The sequence below is a fragment of the Podarcis vaucheri genome, assembly GCF_965113315.1.
Source record: "Podarcis vaucheri genome assembly, chromosome: 16".
Classification (NCBI taxonomy): Eukaryota; Metazoa; Chordata; class Lepidosauria; order Squamata; family Lacertidae; genus Podarcis; species Podarcis vaucheri.
In genome coordinates, this window is record NC_138754.1 from 2,515,599 (window position 1) to 2,531,419 (window position 15,821).

At 49.2% G+C, this 15,821-nt stretch overlaps 1 protein-coding gene across 2 annotated transcripts; it reads left to right on the forward strand.

Annotated features, from left to right (window-relative positions):
- The first annotated feature begins 2,277 nt into the window (after positions 1–2,277).
- Positions 2,278–11,147, forward strand: C2CD4D (C2 calcium dependent domain containing 4D). 2 transcript variants are annotated; one of them, XM_082202436.1, is made up of 3 exons: positions 2,278–2,599; positions 6,866–8,036; positions 8,171–11,147. In XM_082202436.1, exon 2 carries the CDS (start codon positions 6,956–6,958, stop codon positions 8,027–8,029), a length of 1,074 nt encoding a protein of 357 aa, XP_082058562.1. In that variant the 5' UTR covers positions 2,278–2,599; positions 6,866–6,955; the 3' UTR covers positions 8,030–8,036; positions 8,171–11,147. The 2 variants fall into 2 exon arrangements, with proteins under 2 accessions (XP_082058562.1, XP_082058563.1); XM_082202437.1 differs by having other exon boundaries at positions 8,305–11,147.
- The last annotated feature ends 4,674 nt before the right edge of the window (positions 11,148–15,821 follow it).

The following is a 15,821-nucleotide window of genomic DNA, read 5'->3' on the forward strand; positions in this document are numbered from 1 at the left end:
ATTGCAGTTCCGTGAGGGGGATACAGCTCTCCAAACAGCATCCTTAGCAAACTACAGCTCCCAGAATTCTTTGGGGTGTAAGCCGTGACTGTTTAAAGCAGTATCACAGCCTTTTAAACATATGGTATGGTATGGATGTGGCCCTAGTCATCCCCAAACTCGGCCCTCCAGATGTTTTGGGCCTACAACTCCCATGATCCCTAGCTAGCAGGACCAGTGGTCAGGGATGATGGGAATTGTAGTCCCGAAACATCTGGAGGGCCGAGTTTGAGGAAGGCTGCCCTAGTCTGTCAAATGGCCAAGTTGTAACTCAAGTTTTAACATTAAAGCTGTTGCTCTCGTCATCCCGTATACGCGATATCCTCTCAAGTAAACATTCTGGATCTTGCGGAGAACGTGCTCCGCTATGCCAGGTTTCAATAAACATTGCCCAATTCTGTCTTGACCTATTAGGTTTCTGGGTTTTCTTTCCCTCTTAAACAGCTTATCAAGGCTGAGATCACAGGTGAAAATGATCTTGGCAAGTAAAACCCCAGGAGGAGTGGCGGCTCGCGATGGGACCCAACTGAGAGGTGCCAGAACTGCGTTATCACACTCTGGCTGGTAAAAGAAAGCCCTGGCTGTGGGAATTGTAGTTGCCAGACTGCATTTGAAAAGGGAGGTGTAAGCCCTTATGGTCAAAAGACAATCTGAAAGCTTTTCCCATTTCCTTCCTCCTTGCAGAGAAATATTTGAGGTCAATTTGGGAGAGACAAAATGGCTTCAGGATTGTTCTCCTGTAACATTTCAGACATGTGGTTTATATAATTGTCTATGTGCTTGCCTCGTACATTTATGAACATTTATTTTATATTTGAAACCTTAGAATTCTTATAACAATACCATCCAACTCGGTGGCCATCACTGCCTCTGGTGGGAGCAAATTCTATTGTTTAAGTATGAGCTTTGTGAAGAAGTCCATTTGTTTGTCTCTCCTGAATCTTCCCACATTCGGCCTCATTGGATGAACCCATTGGGTTCTAGTGAGGTGCTGTATCTCTCATCAAGGAGTTCTGCAGTGGAAGGGAAGCGCCGTTGCTTGAGGCGAACTTGGGCCAAAATATACTCAGAGTCGAGAGTAGATTTCACGCTCTTTATTCAGCTCATAGTGGTGAGGTGGAATGGAAGTTCCCCCAGAATGTCTGCTTTATATACATTATTTACACAATGGGCCCCACGTGATTGGCTAATTCTGGGATTCTCCTGTAGGCCAATCAGGTTGCGGATTCACTTCCACCTGGAGCTGGATTGGGTGGCTCCTGTGGACCAATCAGACTGCTGCATTCTGGACCCTATTGTTCTAGGACCAATCAGACTACTGCATTCTGAATCCTATTCTTCTTGAACCAATCAGACTGCTGCATTTTGAATCCTATTGTTCTAGGACCAATCAGACTGCTGCATTCTGAATCCTATTGTTCTAGGACCAATCAAACTGCTGCATTCTGAATCCTATTGTTCTAGGACCAATCAGACTGCTGCCTTTTGGATCCTATTCAACTCAGTACATAACACGGGTGGAATGCAACATGATGCTCATTGATGGTTTTGAATTTTTTGAATTCTGGTGCTGGAGAAGACTCTTGAGAGTCCCATGGACTGCAAGAAGATCAAACCAATCCATTCTTAAGGAAATCAGCCCTGAGTGCTCACTGGAAGGACAGATCCTGAAGCTGAGGCTCCAACACTTTGGCCACCTCAGGAGAAGAGAAGACTCCCTGGAAAAGACCCTGATGTTGGGAAAGATGGAGGGCACAAGGAGAAGGGGATGACAGAGGACGAGATGGTGGGACAGTGTTCTCGAAGAGACCAGCGTGAGGGAGGCAGTGGAAGACAGGAGTGCCTGGCGTGCTCTGGTCCAGGGGGTCACGGAGAGTCAAACACGACTAAACAACATCAACGTTGTCAGTTCCTATCACTCTAGTTATCTGAATGTCAACTGGATAAATGAGGCCGCGCTGTTATGCACCAAACCAGAGAAGTGAGTTGCTCGAGCTGTTATGTGCCAAACAAACTCCCCTTTAACGCATCGTTTCAAAGAGGCAGGAAGGACTTGCCGCTAAAGTATTTGCAAACATTTGCCACCGCTTGGAAGAATGATTCCTTTGTGCTAAGCTACCTAGCAAATCCGAGGCAGGCGGCTTGCCAAAGAATCGGGGAGCGGGGCGAATATTTCAGTCCGGCCCTGAATCCAGAAAGGCCCCAAGAAGATAGATCAGCTGTCATGTCGACAGAACTGGACACTCTGTAACGTGGAGTTTCCGCCTCCCTCCAAATTGTGCACCTTCCTCAAATGTACTCTTGAGTTTCTTAGCACGCTAGTGGGTTTAGGAAAGAGAAAAAAAATATGAATGGCTGTGTTTATCCGGCCCAAAAGCCCTCTAGTGGGAAACTGAGCAACTCGCCGTGAGTCACACAAAAGAGTGACGTCGGAAAGCCTAAGGTATAAACAGCGGGACGGAAAGCTTGTCTGATGCCAGCTGGTCACCTAGAGATCCGAGGAAACGAGACGGGGGAATTCGAGAAAAGGAGAAAGGGGGACATGAAGGAACAATGGCAGGTAATTGGCTCTGTTGGGCTGGGTTGTGAGGGGCAGGTCAGCTGGAAAGGTTTTCCCAGGAAAGAGAGAGAAGGAAAAAAACTCAAGACGTGGTGGGGATAACTTTTTCCTCCTAGCAGACAGGTTGCGTGACGTACGATGGAGGAAAGCAGACTGCTTGAGGCTGGTACCTTGCAAGTCTGTGTGTGCCAAGAAACTCCAGAGGTGGCCAGCCCTACAGATCCTGAATTTTTTCACCTTTTATCTATTTTGCATTCTGTCGTGCATCATGCACACACGTCTATGCGATGGCAACGCCGCACAAGGAACTTTCTACGCTCGGCCTGCAACGATGGGAAATTCCATTGCACCGTGTGGCTTTGGAGATTTCAGCTGGAAACATCCAAAGAGTGTTTCTTGGGGGGCACATGGAGCAGGAATTTGTCTGTTTTTAAAACGAAAACGAGAGGCGAGATCTGTGCTCCTGCAGGAAAAATCACAGCATATGTATGTTTGGCGTTTGCCAGGCTGAATGGAGGCATCCAATTTCTGGGACCACAGAACGCAAGGCATGCCATTGGCCACAGCTGCCATTCCACTGTGTTTGAGGACAATTAGGAATGCGCAAGCTGGAATTTCAGGCGCACCTTTTGAGAGCAGCTTACCCTCCCACATAGAAACAAGCCTTTCATTTTGGGTCACTTTTTGCATTTCTGTGAAAAGGTTTGCAGGACTAGCCTGAGGGGCAGGGGAGAGGAAATATGTCCCTGTTGCCAAGATGGTCAGTATGCTCTCCTGCTTTGCAATGCACGTCCCCTTGTGGTGTGGCGACATAAATGACCAGACAACAAACCAGCCGGATTTGGGACTCCCGCTTCACGATTCTTCACATATCATTCCCTCTAACAGCGAGCGCAGCTGGCGACTGGCGACAGGACTGTAATCATAAGAATGTAAGAAGAGCATTCTGGATCAGGCCAGTGAATCAGCTAGCCTGGCACCATAGGCACCAACTCCCAGGGCCTTGTTTGCAGTTCCTCCCCGTTTTTGGAATGCTCTCCCCAGGGAGGTCCAGCTGGCGCCTTCATTAGACACCAGGCAAGTGGCGCTGGGGATGCGGGTGGTGCTGTGGGTTAAACCACTGAGCCTAGGGCTTGCTGATCAGAAGGTCAGTGGTTCGAATCCCCGCGACGGGGTGAGCTCCCGTTGCTCAGTCCCAGCTTCTACCAACCTAGCAGTTCGAAAGCACGTCAAAGTGCAAGTAGATAAATAGGTACCGTTCCAGCGGGAAGGTAAACGGCGTTTCCGTGCGCTGCTCTGGTTCGCCAGAAGCGGCTCAGTCATGCTGGCCGCATGACCCGGAAGCTGTATGCCGGCTCCCTTGGCCAGTAAAGCGAGATGAGCTCCGCAACCCCAGAGTGGGCCACGACTGGACCTAATGGTCAGGGTCCCTTTACCTTTAAGAACATCATATCCTCCAAAATTTCTCTGGTGATAATAGGGACATCCTATTCCACAAGAGGAAACCCTGGTTTAAAACAGTGAGGACTAGAATCTTTGTGGAAGGGCCATAGCTCATGGGTTAGAGCAGTTGCTTTGAACACAGGAGGTCCCAGGATCAGCCTCCACCCCGTACAGCGAGAGCTCCGGCTTCAAGTTCCCTCCTCCTCCTGACATTTGAAAACTTTTCAGAGGACTCAGGAGAGCAGAATGACGTCAGTGGCAAAGAGCTACTTAGCTACGCTCTGACAGGCAGCCGGTTTAATGACTCTGTTACAAGGTGCTGGAGTCGCCTTTCGGCTTTTGCCAGAGGCAACGACTCTCTCTTCCCTTTCAAAGGAAGCAAAGACCACGGGGTCATGGGGACTAGAAAGGGCACTGCTGTGTTTTTTCAAAGAGGCTTTCATGTGGCTTTGAAAGAGGATGGGACAAATTCTTTCTTCACGGGACTGCGGAACTCCCTCCCACAGGAATGGCCACCCCATTTGGACGGCTTTAAAAGGGGACTGGGGGAAATCGCAGAGGAAAATGATGTCAATGGCTGCTCGCCACAGTGGCTCAGCAGGAGGGGAGACCGCTCCTGTGTTCGAATCCTTCTCACTGGTTTCCCACGATGGCCACTGCGAGAACAGGGTACTGGACTGGACGGGCCATGGGCCGGATCCAGAAGGGCTAAACTTATGTTCTTATGAGCGGTGATGAAGGGGGTTGTTCAGCACAGTTACATTTAGTGACGCATGTGAGAATCAAAAGGGGTTGTGTGTGGAGGAAAGAAGGAATTATGAAAACAAACAAATAAACAGGGATTGATGGGAGTGTATTGGAGGTCTGAAAGGCAGCGGTGCCTAGTGAGTGGATCAGCCACTTTGCACCAGTGCACATGAAGTAGGTTTTCTTCCAACACCCTTAGCTCCTTTCAGCCTTGTGACAACCATGTAAAGTATTTTGCTCAAGGAGAAAGCATCCTCCAAATTCGCTGGGGGTGTGTGTGGAAATAGTAGTGGAGGAAGGCAGGTCCCCTTCTGGGGGGGGGCAGGACTCCATGGGATTGTCGAGCCTGGAACCCAGCATCTGGTTTTGAACTCAGCAACCTGAAAGAAAAGAAGAGTTTCTAGTCCTCATGAGACCTGAAAATGCTTTGTTCTTCACCCTCTGGCTGGACGCTGGTGAATGTCCGCTAGGGGAAAGGGGGGCTGGAGTCTGACTGGGGAGAGGGGTCCGTGATCCGTGGGGACCTGTGTCAGCCAGGAGGACAGAGTCGGAGGCAGGGGAAGCTTCAGAGCTAGAGGGTGGAGCGCTGGAGGAAGAGGAGGAAGAGGCAGGCCAGGCAAGTGAAGGACTTCCCCACCCTCTCCGGCACCACTGCCTCCCAGAACCAGGAGGGGGTGAAAAGGGAGGAGCAGAGGGCATTTCCATGCAGGCCTAGTCTCTGGCTGGCTGTGCATAGCGCATCGAGGGGAAAGTATATAACTAGGGCAGGGGGGTCCCCTGTTGCTGCAACTGCTGCTCCATAGATCTGGGAATAGCTGCCTAGACGCTAGGCTAGTGGGGGGGCGGTATTTGGAGCCGAGAGAGGGTCACCTTTGACCTCAAAGAGTTAACCATCTACCATGTGCAATTCTTTCAACAATGTCTAGGCAACACAATGACCATATATACATAATAGGCAATCTTTATAGAATTCCTTCAAATCATAAAAAATTCAAAATGAAATCTGTAGTCTCAAAGTCTCTGAAAACCTTTAAATGAAGCAAGGGACCAAACTTTGTACGGTGGAAAACAAGCTGTGAAGCTTTGTGTATTCAACAATGATGTTCAATACTGAATTTTGTACGGTGGAAAACAAGCTGTGAAACCATCTTATTTTAGCAGTGACTACATTATTACATGAGCATTGTTCCACAGAATTTGATATTTTCATTTATATATACACTCGTTCAAAATAAGATGGGTTTATGAAGCATTCTATATCCACCCACCACGCTGGTGAAGAATTCTACGAAACAGTAGTCAATATCCAGATATCTGTTCAGTGTTGGACATCATTGTTGAATACACAAAGCTTCACAGCTTGTTTTCCACCGTACAAAGTTTGGCACCTCACTTCATTTAAAGATTTTCAGAGACTTTGAGACTAAAGATTTCATTCTGAACTTTTTATGATTTAAGGAATTCTATGTTGTTGTTTAGTCGTTTAATCGTGTCCAACTCTTCGTGACCCCCTGGACCAGAGCACGCCAGGCCCTCCTGTCTTCCACTGCCTCCCGCAGTTTGGTCAAACTCATGCTGGTAGCTTCGAGAAAACCATCCAACCATCTCGTCCTCCGTCATCCCCTTCTCCTTGTGCCCTCCATCTTTCCCAACATCAGGGTCTTTTCCAGGGAGTCTTCTTTTCTCATGAGGTGGCCAAAGGATTGGAGCCTCAGCTTCAGGATCTGTCCTTCCAGTGAGCACTCAGGGCTGATTTCCTTCAGAATGGAGAGGTTGGATCTTCTTGCAGTCCATGGGACTCTCAAGAGTCTCCTCCAGCACCAGAATTCAAAAGCAACAATTCTATAAAGATTGTCTATTATGTATGTATGGTCATTGTGTTGCCTAGACATTGTTGACGTTGTCTTTGCAACACAGGGTTTGTTTGGATACTATGTGCAATTCTTTGGCTTGGGGGTGTCCTTGACACCCTCCAAAGCTGTAGCAGAGAGATTGGACGTGTCCCTGGGACTTTGGCCGTGGCAAATAATCTCTTCCTCCCTCAGGGTGCTAACCATTTCCTATCTTTCTTCCCAGACCACCCTGAGAATCCTTGGCGCTCTCACGGGACCTCTGCCCTCCATCCCGCTGTGAATTCCCCCTTGCCCGGCCTCCTCCTGCCCTGAGATGTTCTCCAGAAGGAAGCCCCCCAGCCCCTGCCCCGCCCTCCCCAACGTGATCACGCCGGACACGATCCCCACCTTCTTCATCCCTCCCAACTTGGCCAGCCTGCAGGGGCAGCGCACATGCAGGAGCGACAGCCCCGACGGCCGCGGGATCCTGGCCCGGTCGGCCGAGCAGCACGTCATCCAAGTGGAGAGCCCGGAGGAGGGGGATGTCCAGGCCGTTGGGCGCCTCTACAGCACCTCCTCCATGCCCCACCTCGCCAGCCCCACGGGCTTGCCCTTCCTGCCCGAGAGCCCACACACCCGCCGCCGGGAGTCCCTCTTCCACGGCGGACGCCTGCCGCGCCGGTTGCAAGGAGCCCGGTTCACCTCCCCGCCGACGAGGCCTTCCCAGCAGCCCGGTTTGATGTTCGACAGTGACACGGCCTCCTCCACCGAGACGTCCCCTTTCAGCTCTCCCCTGCTGACGCGGCCTCTGAGCTGCCCTCCGTTCTGTCCAGCCTACCGGCATCGCCGAAGATTCGCCTTCTGCTCCGGCGACCTCGGCGCTGCCCCGCGGCCCAGCTCCTTGTCCACGGAGGAGACCAGCTCTGCCGACACCAGCCCCAGCTTTCCGCGGCGGGAGAAGGATCCCCCCTGGGGCTCCCCTGCCCCGCTGCCGCTCTTCCCGCTGGACCTGATCCGTTGCCACGAGCGGCTCACCAAGGAGGTGGTGCTGACAGTGAGCAAAGGCGGGCGGCTGAGGCTGTCCAGCGAGTACCTGCAGCCCCAGGGGCGCCTCCGCGTCCGGCTGGTGTGCGCCGAGGCATTCTACCCTCCCCACTGCGACCCGCGACACTTCAGCTGCTGCGTCTCCTTGCAGCTGCGGCCCGGCGAAGGCCTGAGGCAGCGCAGCGCCGTAGTCAAGAGGAGCCGCAACCCCATCTTCAACGAGGACTTCTTCTTTGAGGGCGTCTCCCCGGAGGAGCTGTCCAGGTGCAGCCTGAGGCTCAGGGTGCTCAACAAGGGCTCTGGACTCCGGAGGGACGCGGTGCTGGGGGAGTGCGACGTCCCGCTGGATTGCCTGCTGCCCTGAAGGGGGCGTCGGTGGGCGGGCAACTCCCCGACAGGAAGTCGCTGCTGTCGGCAGGAAGTTGGTTCAGTTGGCAGGAAGAGGCATGAGCAACTCACCGACAGGAAGTTGATGCTGTTGGCAGGAAGTCACTTCCGTTGGCAGGAAGAGGCATGGGCAACTCACCGACAGGAAGTGGATGCTGTCAGCAGGAAGTCAGTTCAGTTGGCAGGAAGAGGCATGGGCAACTCACCGACAGGAAGTGGATGCTGTTGGCAGGAAGTCAGTTCAGTTGGCAGGAAGAGGCATGGGCAACTCACCGACAGGAAGTGGATGCTGTCGGCAGGAAGTCAGTTCAGTTGGCAGGAAGAGGCATGGGCAACTCACCGACAGGAAGTGGATGCTGTTGGCAGGAAGTCAGTTCAGTTGGCAGGAAGAGGCATGGGCAACTCCCTGACAGGAAGTGGGTGCTGTCGGCAGGAAGTCAGTTCAGTTGGCAGGAAGAGGCATGGGCAACTCACCGACAGGAAGTGGATGCTGTCGGCAGGAAGTCAGTTCAGTTGGCAGGAAGAGGCATGGGCAACTCACCGACAGGAAGTGGATGCTGTCAGCAGGAAGTCAGTTCAGTTGGCAGGAAGAGGCATGGGCAACTCACCGACAGGAAGTGGATGCTGTCGGCAGGAAGTCAGTTCAGTTGGCAGGAAGAGGCATGGGCACCTCACCGACAGGAAGTTGCTGCTGTCGGCAGGAAGTCACTTCCGTTGGCAGCAAGAAGCATGGCTTCTCTTTCTCAGGGTCTTCCATCTTAGCAAAGAGGGTCTTTTTGCCGGCCAGGTAGACCTTTGTAATAACACTAGAAGAGCCTGGTTGCTGGATCAGACTATCCAGTCCAACATCTCACCATGGGACACCCAAGGCCTGTGGTGGGAATCCCTCAAGCCCATTCTGCCACCATTGTGTCATGGAAGACCTCTGGGCCGCAGCCGGATGGGTCCTGTTTCGAATCAACCTGTCGACAGTGTGAAAAAACAGCTCTTCCTGTGTTTTGAGTCGCCGGGCTGCGTTTGACAGCAACACACACAAACACCCTGCAAATATTTCCGGGGGAAAGGTCTCAAAGTGGGGACTCTGGTTACCACATCGAGGCTCATGACTGGATGCCAACAGCAGAGGGCGCTGTCGGGCTACACATTTCAGCACTTGGGTGCCACCAACACAGCAGGATGTAAGGAGGATCTGCAATTTTTGAGGTGGCCAATTGTTGGGGCACCAAGAGTGAGGCCCTTTGAGGCCCATGGCACCGGCCTGACTGGTCCCTCAATATGAGCTGCTGGAATCCGCTCCAAGCTTGAAATGTGTATCTCCAAGGTGACACATTCCTATATTGCAGGGAAAACACACGCACTGGGGGCGGGGAATACCCAATAATAATAATAATAATTTATTATTTGTACCCCGCCCATCTGGCTGGGTTTCCCCAGCCACTCTGGGCGGCTTCCAACAAAGACCAAAAATACATTAAAATGTCACACATTAAAAACTTCCCTGAACAGGGCTGCCTTCAGATGTCTTCTGAATGTCAGGTAGTTCTTTATCTCTTTGACATCTGAAGGGAGGGCGTTCCACAGGGCAGGTGCCACCACCGAGAAGGCCCTCTGCCTGGTTCCCTGCACCCAAGCTGTTCAGCATTGAGGCAGCCTGTCTCAGGAGATGATGGGGTCTTCTTCATGGGAGATATGTGAGCAGAGGGTGGACAGCCATCGGCCAGGGATGCTGTGGTCACAAGATTGTGCCCGGAGCAAATGAGGGATTGGGATAACGGTCTGCCGGTCATCTAGCTCATTCTATTACAGTGGTACCTCAGGTTAAGGACTTAATTCGTTCTGGAGGTCCGTACTTAACCTGAAACTGTTCTTAACCTGAAGCAACACTTTAGCTAATGGGGCCTCCTGCTGCTGCCGTGCCGCCGGAGCACAATTTCTGTTCTCATCCTGAAGTTTTTAACCTGAGTTACTATTTCTGGGTTAGCGTAGTCTGTAACCTGAAGCGTATGTAACCCGAGGTACCACTGTATTCTGCTCCCTGCTGGGAGAGAAATGTCCAGCCAGCACCCAGAATAAGCCCCTTCCTTTTGGGCTGCCAGGTTCTCACGTCCATTTCCTCCTCCCATCAGCTATCGCCCTGCAGGCTACATGACCCTCAGGTTCCTTCCAACTCCCTGATTCTATGTTTTCCAAGGGTTTGAAATGCAGTCGGGGCTTGGAATCCGTTCCGGAAGTCCGTTCTGCTTCCAAAATGTTCGGAAACCAAAGCGCGGCTTCCGATTGGCTACAGGAAGCTCCTGCAGCCAATCAGAAGCAGCGGAAGCCCCGTTGGATGTTCGGCTTCCGAAAATAGTTCGCAAACCTGTTGTGTACTGAGTTGACTAGGATCCAAAAGGCAGTAGTCTGATTGGTCCTAGAACAATAGGATCCAGAATGCAGCAGTCTGATTAGTCCTAGAACAATGGGATCCAGAATGCAGCAGTCTGATTGGTCCTAGAACAATGGGATCCAGAATGCAGCAGTCTGATTGGTCCGCAGGAGCCACCCAATCCAACTCCGGGTGGAAGTGCATCCGCAACCTGATTGGCCTACAGGAGAATCCCAGAATTAGCCAATCACGTGGGGCCCATTGTGTAAATAAGGTATATAAAGCAGACATTTCGGTGGGACTTGCATTCCTCACTGCTCTGAGCTGAATAAAGAGCATGAAATCCACACTCGACCCTGAGTATATTTCAAAACCAAACCAGTCACTTCCAGGTTTGTGGCGCTCGGGAACCAGAATGTCTGAGAGCTAAGCTGTTCGAAAACCAAGGTATGACTGTATTTCAGAGCACGTGTCATGTGTTTCCCCAAGGTTTCTCAAACAGCAGCCTGCAAGTTTTCATTCGGGTGGCCCATGGTGTGCCTGTAAAAACGACAACTGCAATTAAAAGCCGCACAGCATTCTAGCACAACACGTTCCAGTGGCTACCACATGCTGAAAAATCATTAAGTGGTTCTGCAAACAACCTTGGCAGTTTTCAAGAGGACGTTGGGAGGAGCAGGTTTGGGAACCGCTGTAGCAGAATGTGTCTGCATTAAAATATACCAACTGACTTGTGGCATTTATTTATTTGTTTGTTTCATAAAATTTACACACTACTTGATTGTTGTTGTTGTTTTTAAAAAGAAAACGACCCAAGCAGTTTACAACAAGATTAAACAACGAAATCAAGGGGGGAATGCAAGACTTTAACGTATATAAAAAGTTAATATACTAAGCTGCTTCTGGCGAACTGGAGCAGTGCACAGAAACACTGTTTACCTTCCCACCGGAGCGGTACCTATTTATCTACTTGCACTTTGATGTGCTTTTGAACTGCCAGGTGGGCAGGAGCTGGGACCGAGCAACGGGAGCTCACCCCGTCGCGGGGATTCGAACCGCCAACCTTCTGATCGGCAAGCCCTAGGCTCTGTGGTTTAACCCACATTGGCACCCATATACACAGTATTTGTTGTTGTTTAGTCGTTTAGTCGTGTCCGACTCTTCGTGACCCACTGGACCAGAGCACACCAGGCACTCCCGTCTTCCACTGCCTTGGTCAAATTCATGCTGGTAGCTTCGAGAACACTGTCCCACCATCTCGTCCTCCGTCGTCCCCTTCTCCTTGTGCCCTCCATCCAGGGGCGCCGACTTATAAAAAATATTGGGGGAGCCCGCGAAAGCTCATGAATAATAAATAAGCTCATGAATATGCAGATAAAGTGGTGCCGCCTCCTCGTGAGCGAATAGGGGAGAGCGTCCTGCGCCTATTAATCAGCTCCGAAGGAAATTGGGTGGAGCTTTGCTCGGGAGGGAGGGCAGGAGCCATGCAGGCAGCCCGACCCTGTGCATTTTGGGCTGGGGGAGGGGCGGCGGTGGCGCTCTGCTGGAGGGGCGCCCGAGATTATTGGGGGGGCAGAGCCCCCCCAACGAATTTTTGAGGGGGCTCGGGCCCCCTCAGGCCCCATGGAGTCGGCGCCTATGCCTCCATCTTTCCCAACATCAGGATCTTTTCCGGGGAGTCTTTTCCGGGAGTTCGAGGTAGCCAAAGTCTTGGAGCCTCAGCTTCAGGATCTGTCCTTCCAGTGAGCACTCAGGGCTGATTTCCTTCAGAATGGAGATGTTGGATCTTCTTGCAGTCCATGGGACTCTCAAGAGTCTCCTCCAGCACCACAATTCAAAAGCATCCATTCTTCGGCGATCAGCCTTCTTTCTGGTCCAGCTCTCACTTCCATACATCACTACTGGGCTAATATACTAAAGCAGATTAAAATTCACCTCAGCATATCTAAGGATCTGGGGTAGACTAGCCTAAACAGTGAAGGTGCCTGCTTGAAATCAAGTAGCAGGGAGTTCCAAAGTGTAGGCTCTGCCACACTAAACAAGGGAGTTCTCACAAATGCAGAACAGGGATTATGTCGTACCTGTAGCTTTTGGTGCCAGTTCTGCTGATCAAAGTGGTCAAGGGACAGTTTCACTGGTACCAGCAGACTTTTCATTTTCAGTGCAGTCCAATATTTAATTTAAAAAAAGAGGAGGGTTAACTACCAGGGCAGCAGAAATTAATCCTGCCCCATCCTTGCCTCCTTTAATAGCCAGCGGGGCCCTCTGTGGCTGGTGGGTGACGCAAAAGAATGACAGCGGGCATTTAGGGTAGCATCTGCGCCCAGGAAAGGTGCAGAACCTGAGACTTCTTCTTTTTTTTATAAAATTTGTTATTGATTTTACAAAGTTTTTATAAACACAAACAAACAAACAAAAACACTTACACACATGTATAATTTCATATCCTTTTTTTCTTAGACCTTGCTTCATCGACTTCCCCATACCTCCCCTTTCTGCATCCCAATTTCCAAAATTATTTCAGCAATTCCTACCACTTAATTTTATCAATTTTTTCCCTTATTCTTTTCTTTTACTTAATCTTTTTCAGCTGTAAACCCCTTTTTCCCCTCAAATTTTGACATTTTAGCACTCATTAACTTTACAATGTTTCTTAAGATAAACTTTAAATTTCTTCCAATCTTCCTCCGCAGTCAGAACCTGAGACTTCTGGGTCACCCCAAAAGTTCAAATAGATACAGAAGGGTCTGTTTTCCAGGTGAGGGCTGGGAAAGAAATTCAGCTCCTCCCAAAACCACCCGCAGTCCATAATGCCCTCAGAAATTCACACATTGCCAAACCTTACAAGGCACCAAAAAGTGTGGCAATATATACCGTATTTTTTGCTCCATAAAACACACTTTCCCCCTCTTAAAATCCAAGGGGAAATGTCTGTGCCTCTTATGGAGTGAATGTGTGGTCCCTCAGGCTGGGGGGGGGGGCAGGTTTCTCCCGCTAACCCCACAAGTTCTGGGAGCAGCAGGAAAGCTGTGCACAGCCTGCACGCTGTTCCCTGAGCTGTTTTGGGGGGCTGGGGGGAAACCGTGCTCCCCCTGCCAGCCCCGACAAGCTCCTGAGCAGCTCTGGGGTAGCCCGCGAAGCCTCCACAGGGCAGCGGGGAACCTTCATCCTTCTGCCCTGCAAAGGCTTTGCGCGCGCTATCCCTGGACAGTCCAGGAACCAGCGTGTTTTTACATGAATAGAATGTGTCCTTTTATTTAAAATGCATCTCTGGGTTCTTTGTGGGGCATAGGAATTCGTTCATTTTTCCCCTTCAAAATATAGTCTGGCCCCCCACAAAGTCTGAGGGACAGTGGACTGGCCCCCTGCTGAAAAAGTTTGCTGACCCCTGCCCTAAGCACTGCCAGGCCGGGTCAAGGTTACTGAGCGAAAGAACCAGGGGTTTAGTTTCCTGCAACCCTTTTAAAATCCAACCTTTTTTTCCACAACCAGGAGAATGGGAGTGTATCACTTCGTTTCCAGTGTTTTGCATGCAGGAGGTTCCAGCTTCGAATCCTAACATCTCCCAGTGGCCTAACTCTGCAAAGCCGGCTTCCTGTGATCCTGAAATCGATTCTCTGGGCTTGCTTGAAAGAGAAGCCTTTTTGCACCTTCCATCTCTGACAGAATTGCAGGACCGTGCAGAAAAGATATATTCCACCACCGCTGAAAATGAAGACAGATGGTCTAATAAACCTATATCAATATTGATTCTGCATCAGGTGGGCTTCCAACGCAGGCAAGTTTCCATTGCGTGGGTAAAATAAAATGTTTTAATGGATTGAGGGAGGGAGGGATGAAACCGGGAGGTGTGTGGAAACTGATTAGAGAGGCAAGTTTGTAGCCGAAGATTCCTCATGTCTCCAGAAGCGCCACAGAAATCAGATTCCTGAGAACGGAAATTTGAACAACAACAACAACAAAACTTACAAAGTTTCAAGTCCATTTGATGGAGAAGATGGGCATGAAAGCCTGTTGGCTGATGCTGACTGAAATTTGAAAAGAAAGTGGGTACATAATAGGTTCCAGCACTGGAGGGCAGTCCTCTTTAAGTTAGAATTTTAGAGTTGGGAGGCACCCAAAGGATATCCAGTCCAACCCCCCTGCAGGGCAGGAAACTAAACTAAAAAGTTCCAAATGCTATGACCTTTCCAAACGGGGGCATTCTCCAGCCTCTTGATCATTGTCTTATCCTTTATCCTTATCCTGCAATATCCTTTTTCTTTTTAAAATTTTTAAAAATAAATCTTTATTCAACATTCAACACATATTTACACAACAATTTGCCATGTTACAGTTTATGCATGAACACCACACAAGAAAAAGAAAAATACAACAAAAAATAAATAAAAAGGAAAAGGAAATAAAAAATGAAAGTAAGAAGGATAAAAGAAACTTCCGGTTGTTCTCAAAAAACTAAGTCTCATTTGTTGTTTTTTAAAACAGTATTATATTATTATACTTTGTTTCCTTAATTTCCTTCAGATAAATATTCTTTAGTTTGTTGTCTATACATCACAGTACAAGAATCATTTAAGGTCTGCCAGGAGGTTTTTGCTATTGTAATAGGTTTTCAAATATTCTTTAAATACTATCCATTCTTTTTACAGATAGGTAGCCGTGTTGGTCTGCCATAGTCAAAATAAAAAAATTCCTTCCAGTAGCACCTTAAAGACCAACTAAGTTAGTTCTTGGTATGAGCTTTCGTGTGCATGCACACTTCTTCAGATACACTTTATTCTTTATTCACCTTCTGCATTGAGTATCCTCTAAGTCTCCCTGTCATTCTGCAATATCCTTTTTCAGCTGTGGCGACCACAACTCTATCCAAGTCTTCCAAGTGCAGCTGCACAGCATTACAATATTTGGCAGGTGGTTTTGTGTGTTTTTATTTTTTTTTATTTTTTATAATCATATTTATTAAAATTTCCAATAATAACAGAATAGGAAAATAAGAAAGATAAAGGAAAGAAAGAAAAAGAGAAACTAACTTAGACCCTTCTTTTCATAACCTTCTTTCTGGGACTTCCTCCTTCCCCTCCCGATTGTATTCCCCTTTATCTAAGTTGGTTCCACAGGTTCTCATCCCCAATTAAACCTAATATATTATACTCATAAACCAATTTAAATTTACACCATCTTAGCATCACTCCTCGTCTTATAATAGAACAAAATTTTCCCCAAGATCCGCTCTCATTTCTTCCACGAGTTCCCCCTTTCTAAAAAAAAAAGAAAAAACAGAAACATAAAATATCAAAGTTATAAAGAATATAAGATAGAAAGTATAGAGAAATTCAAAAAGTTGGTTACAAAGCCTTTGGATTCTAAGGTTCCCCCTCCCTTCCCCGGTTTTGATTCCCCATGT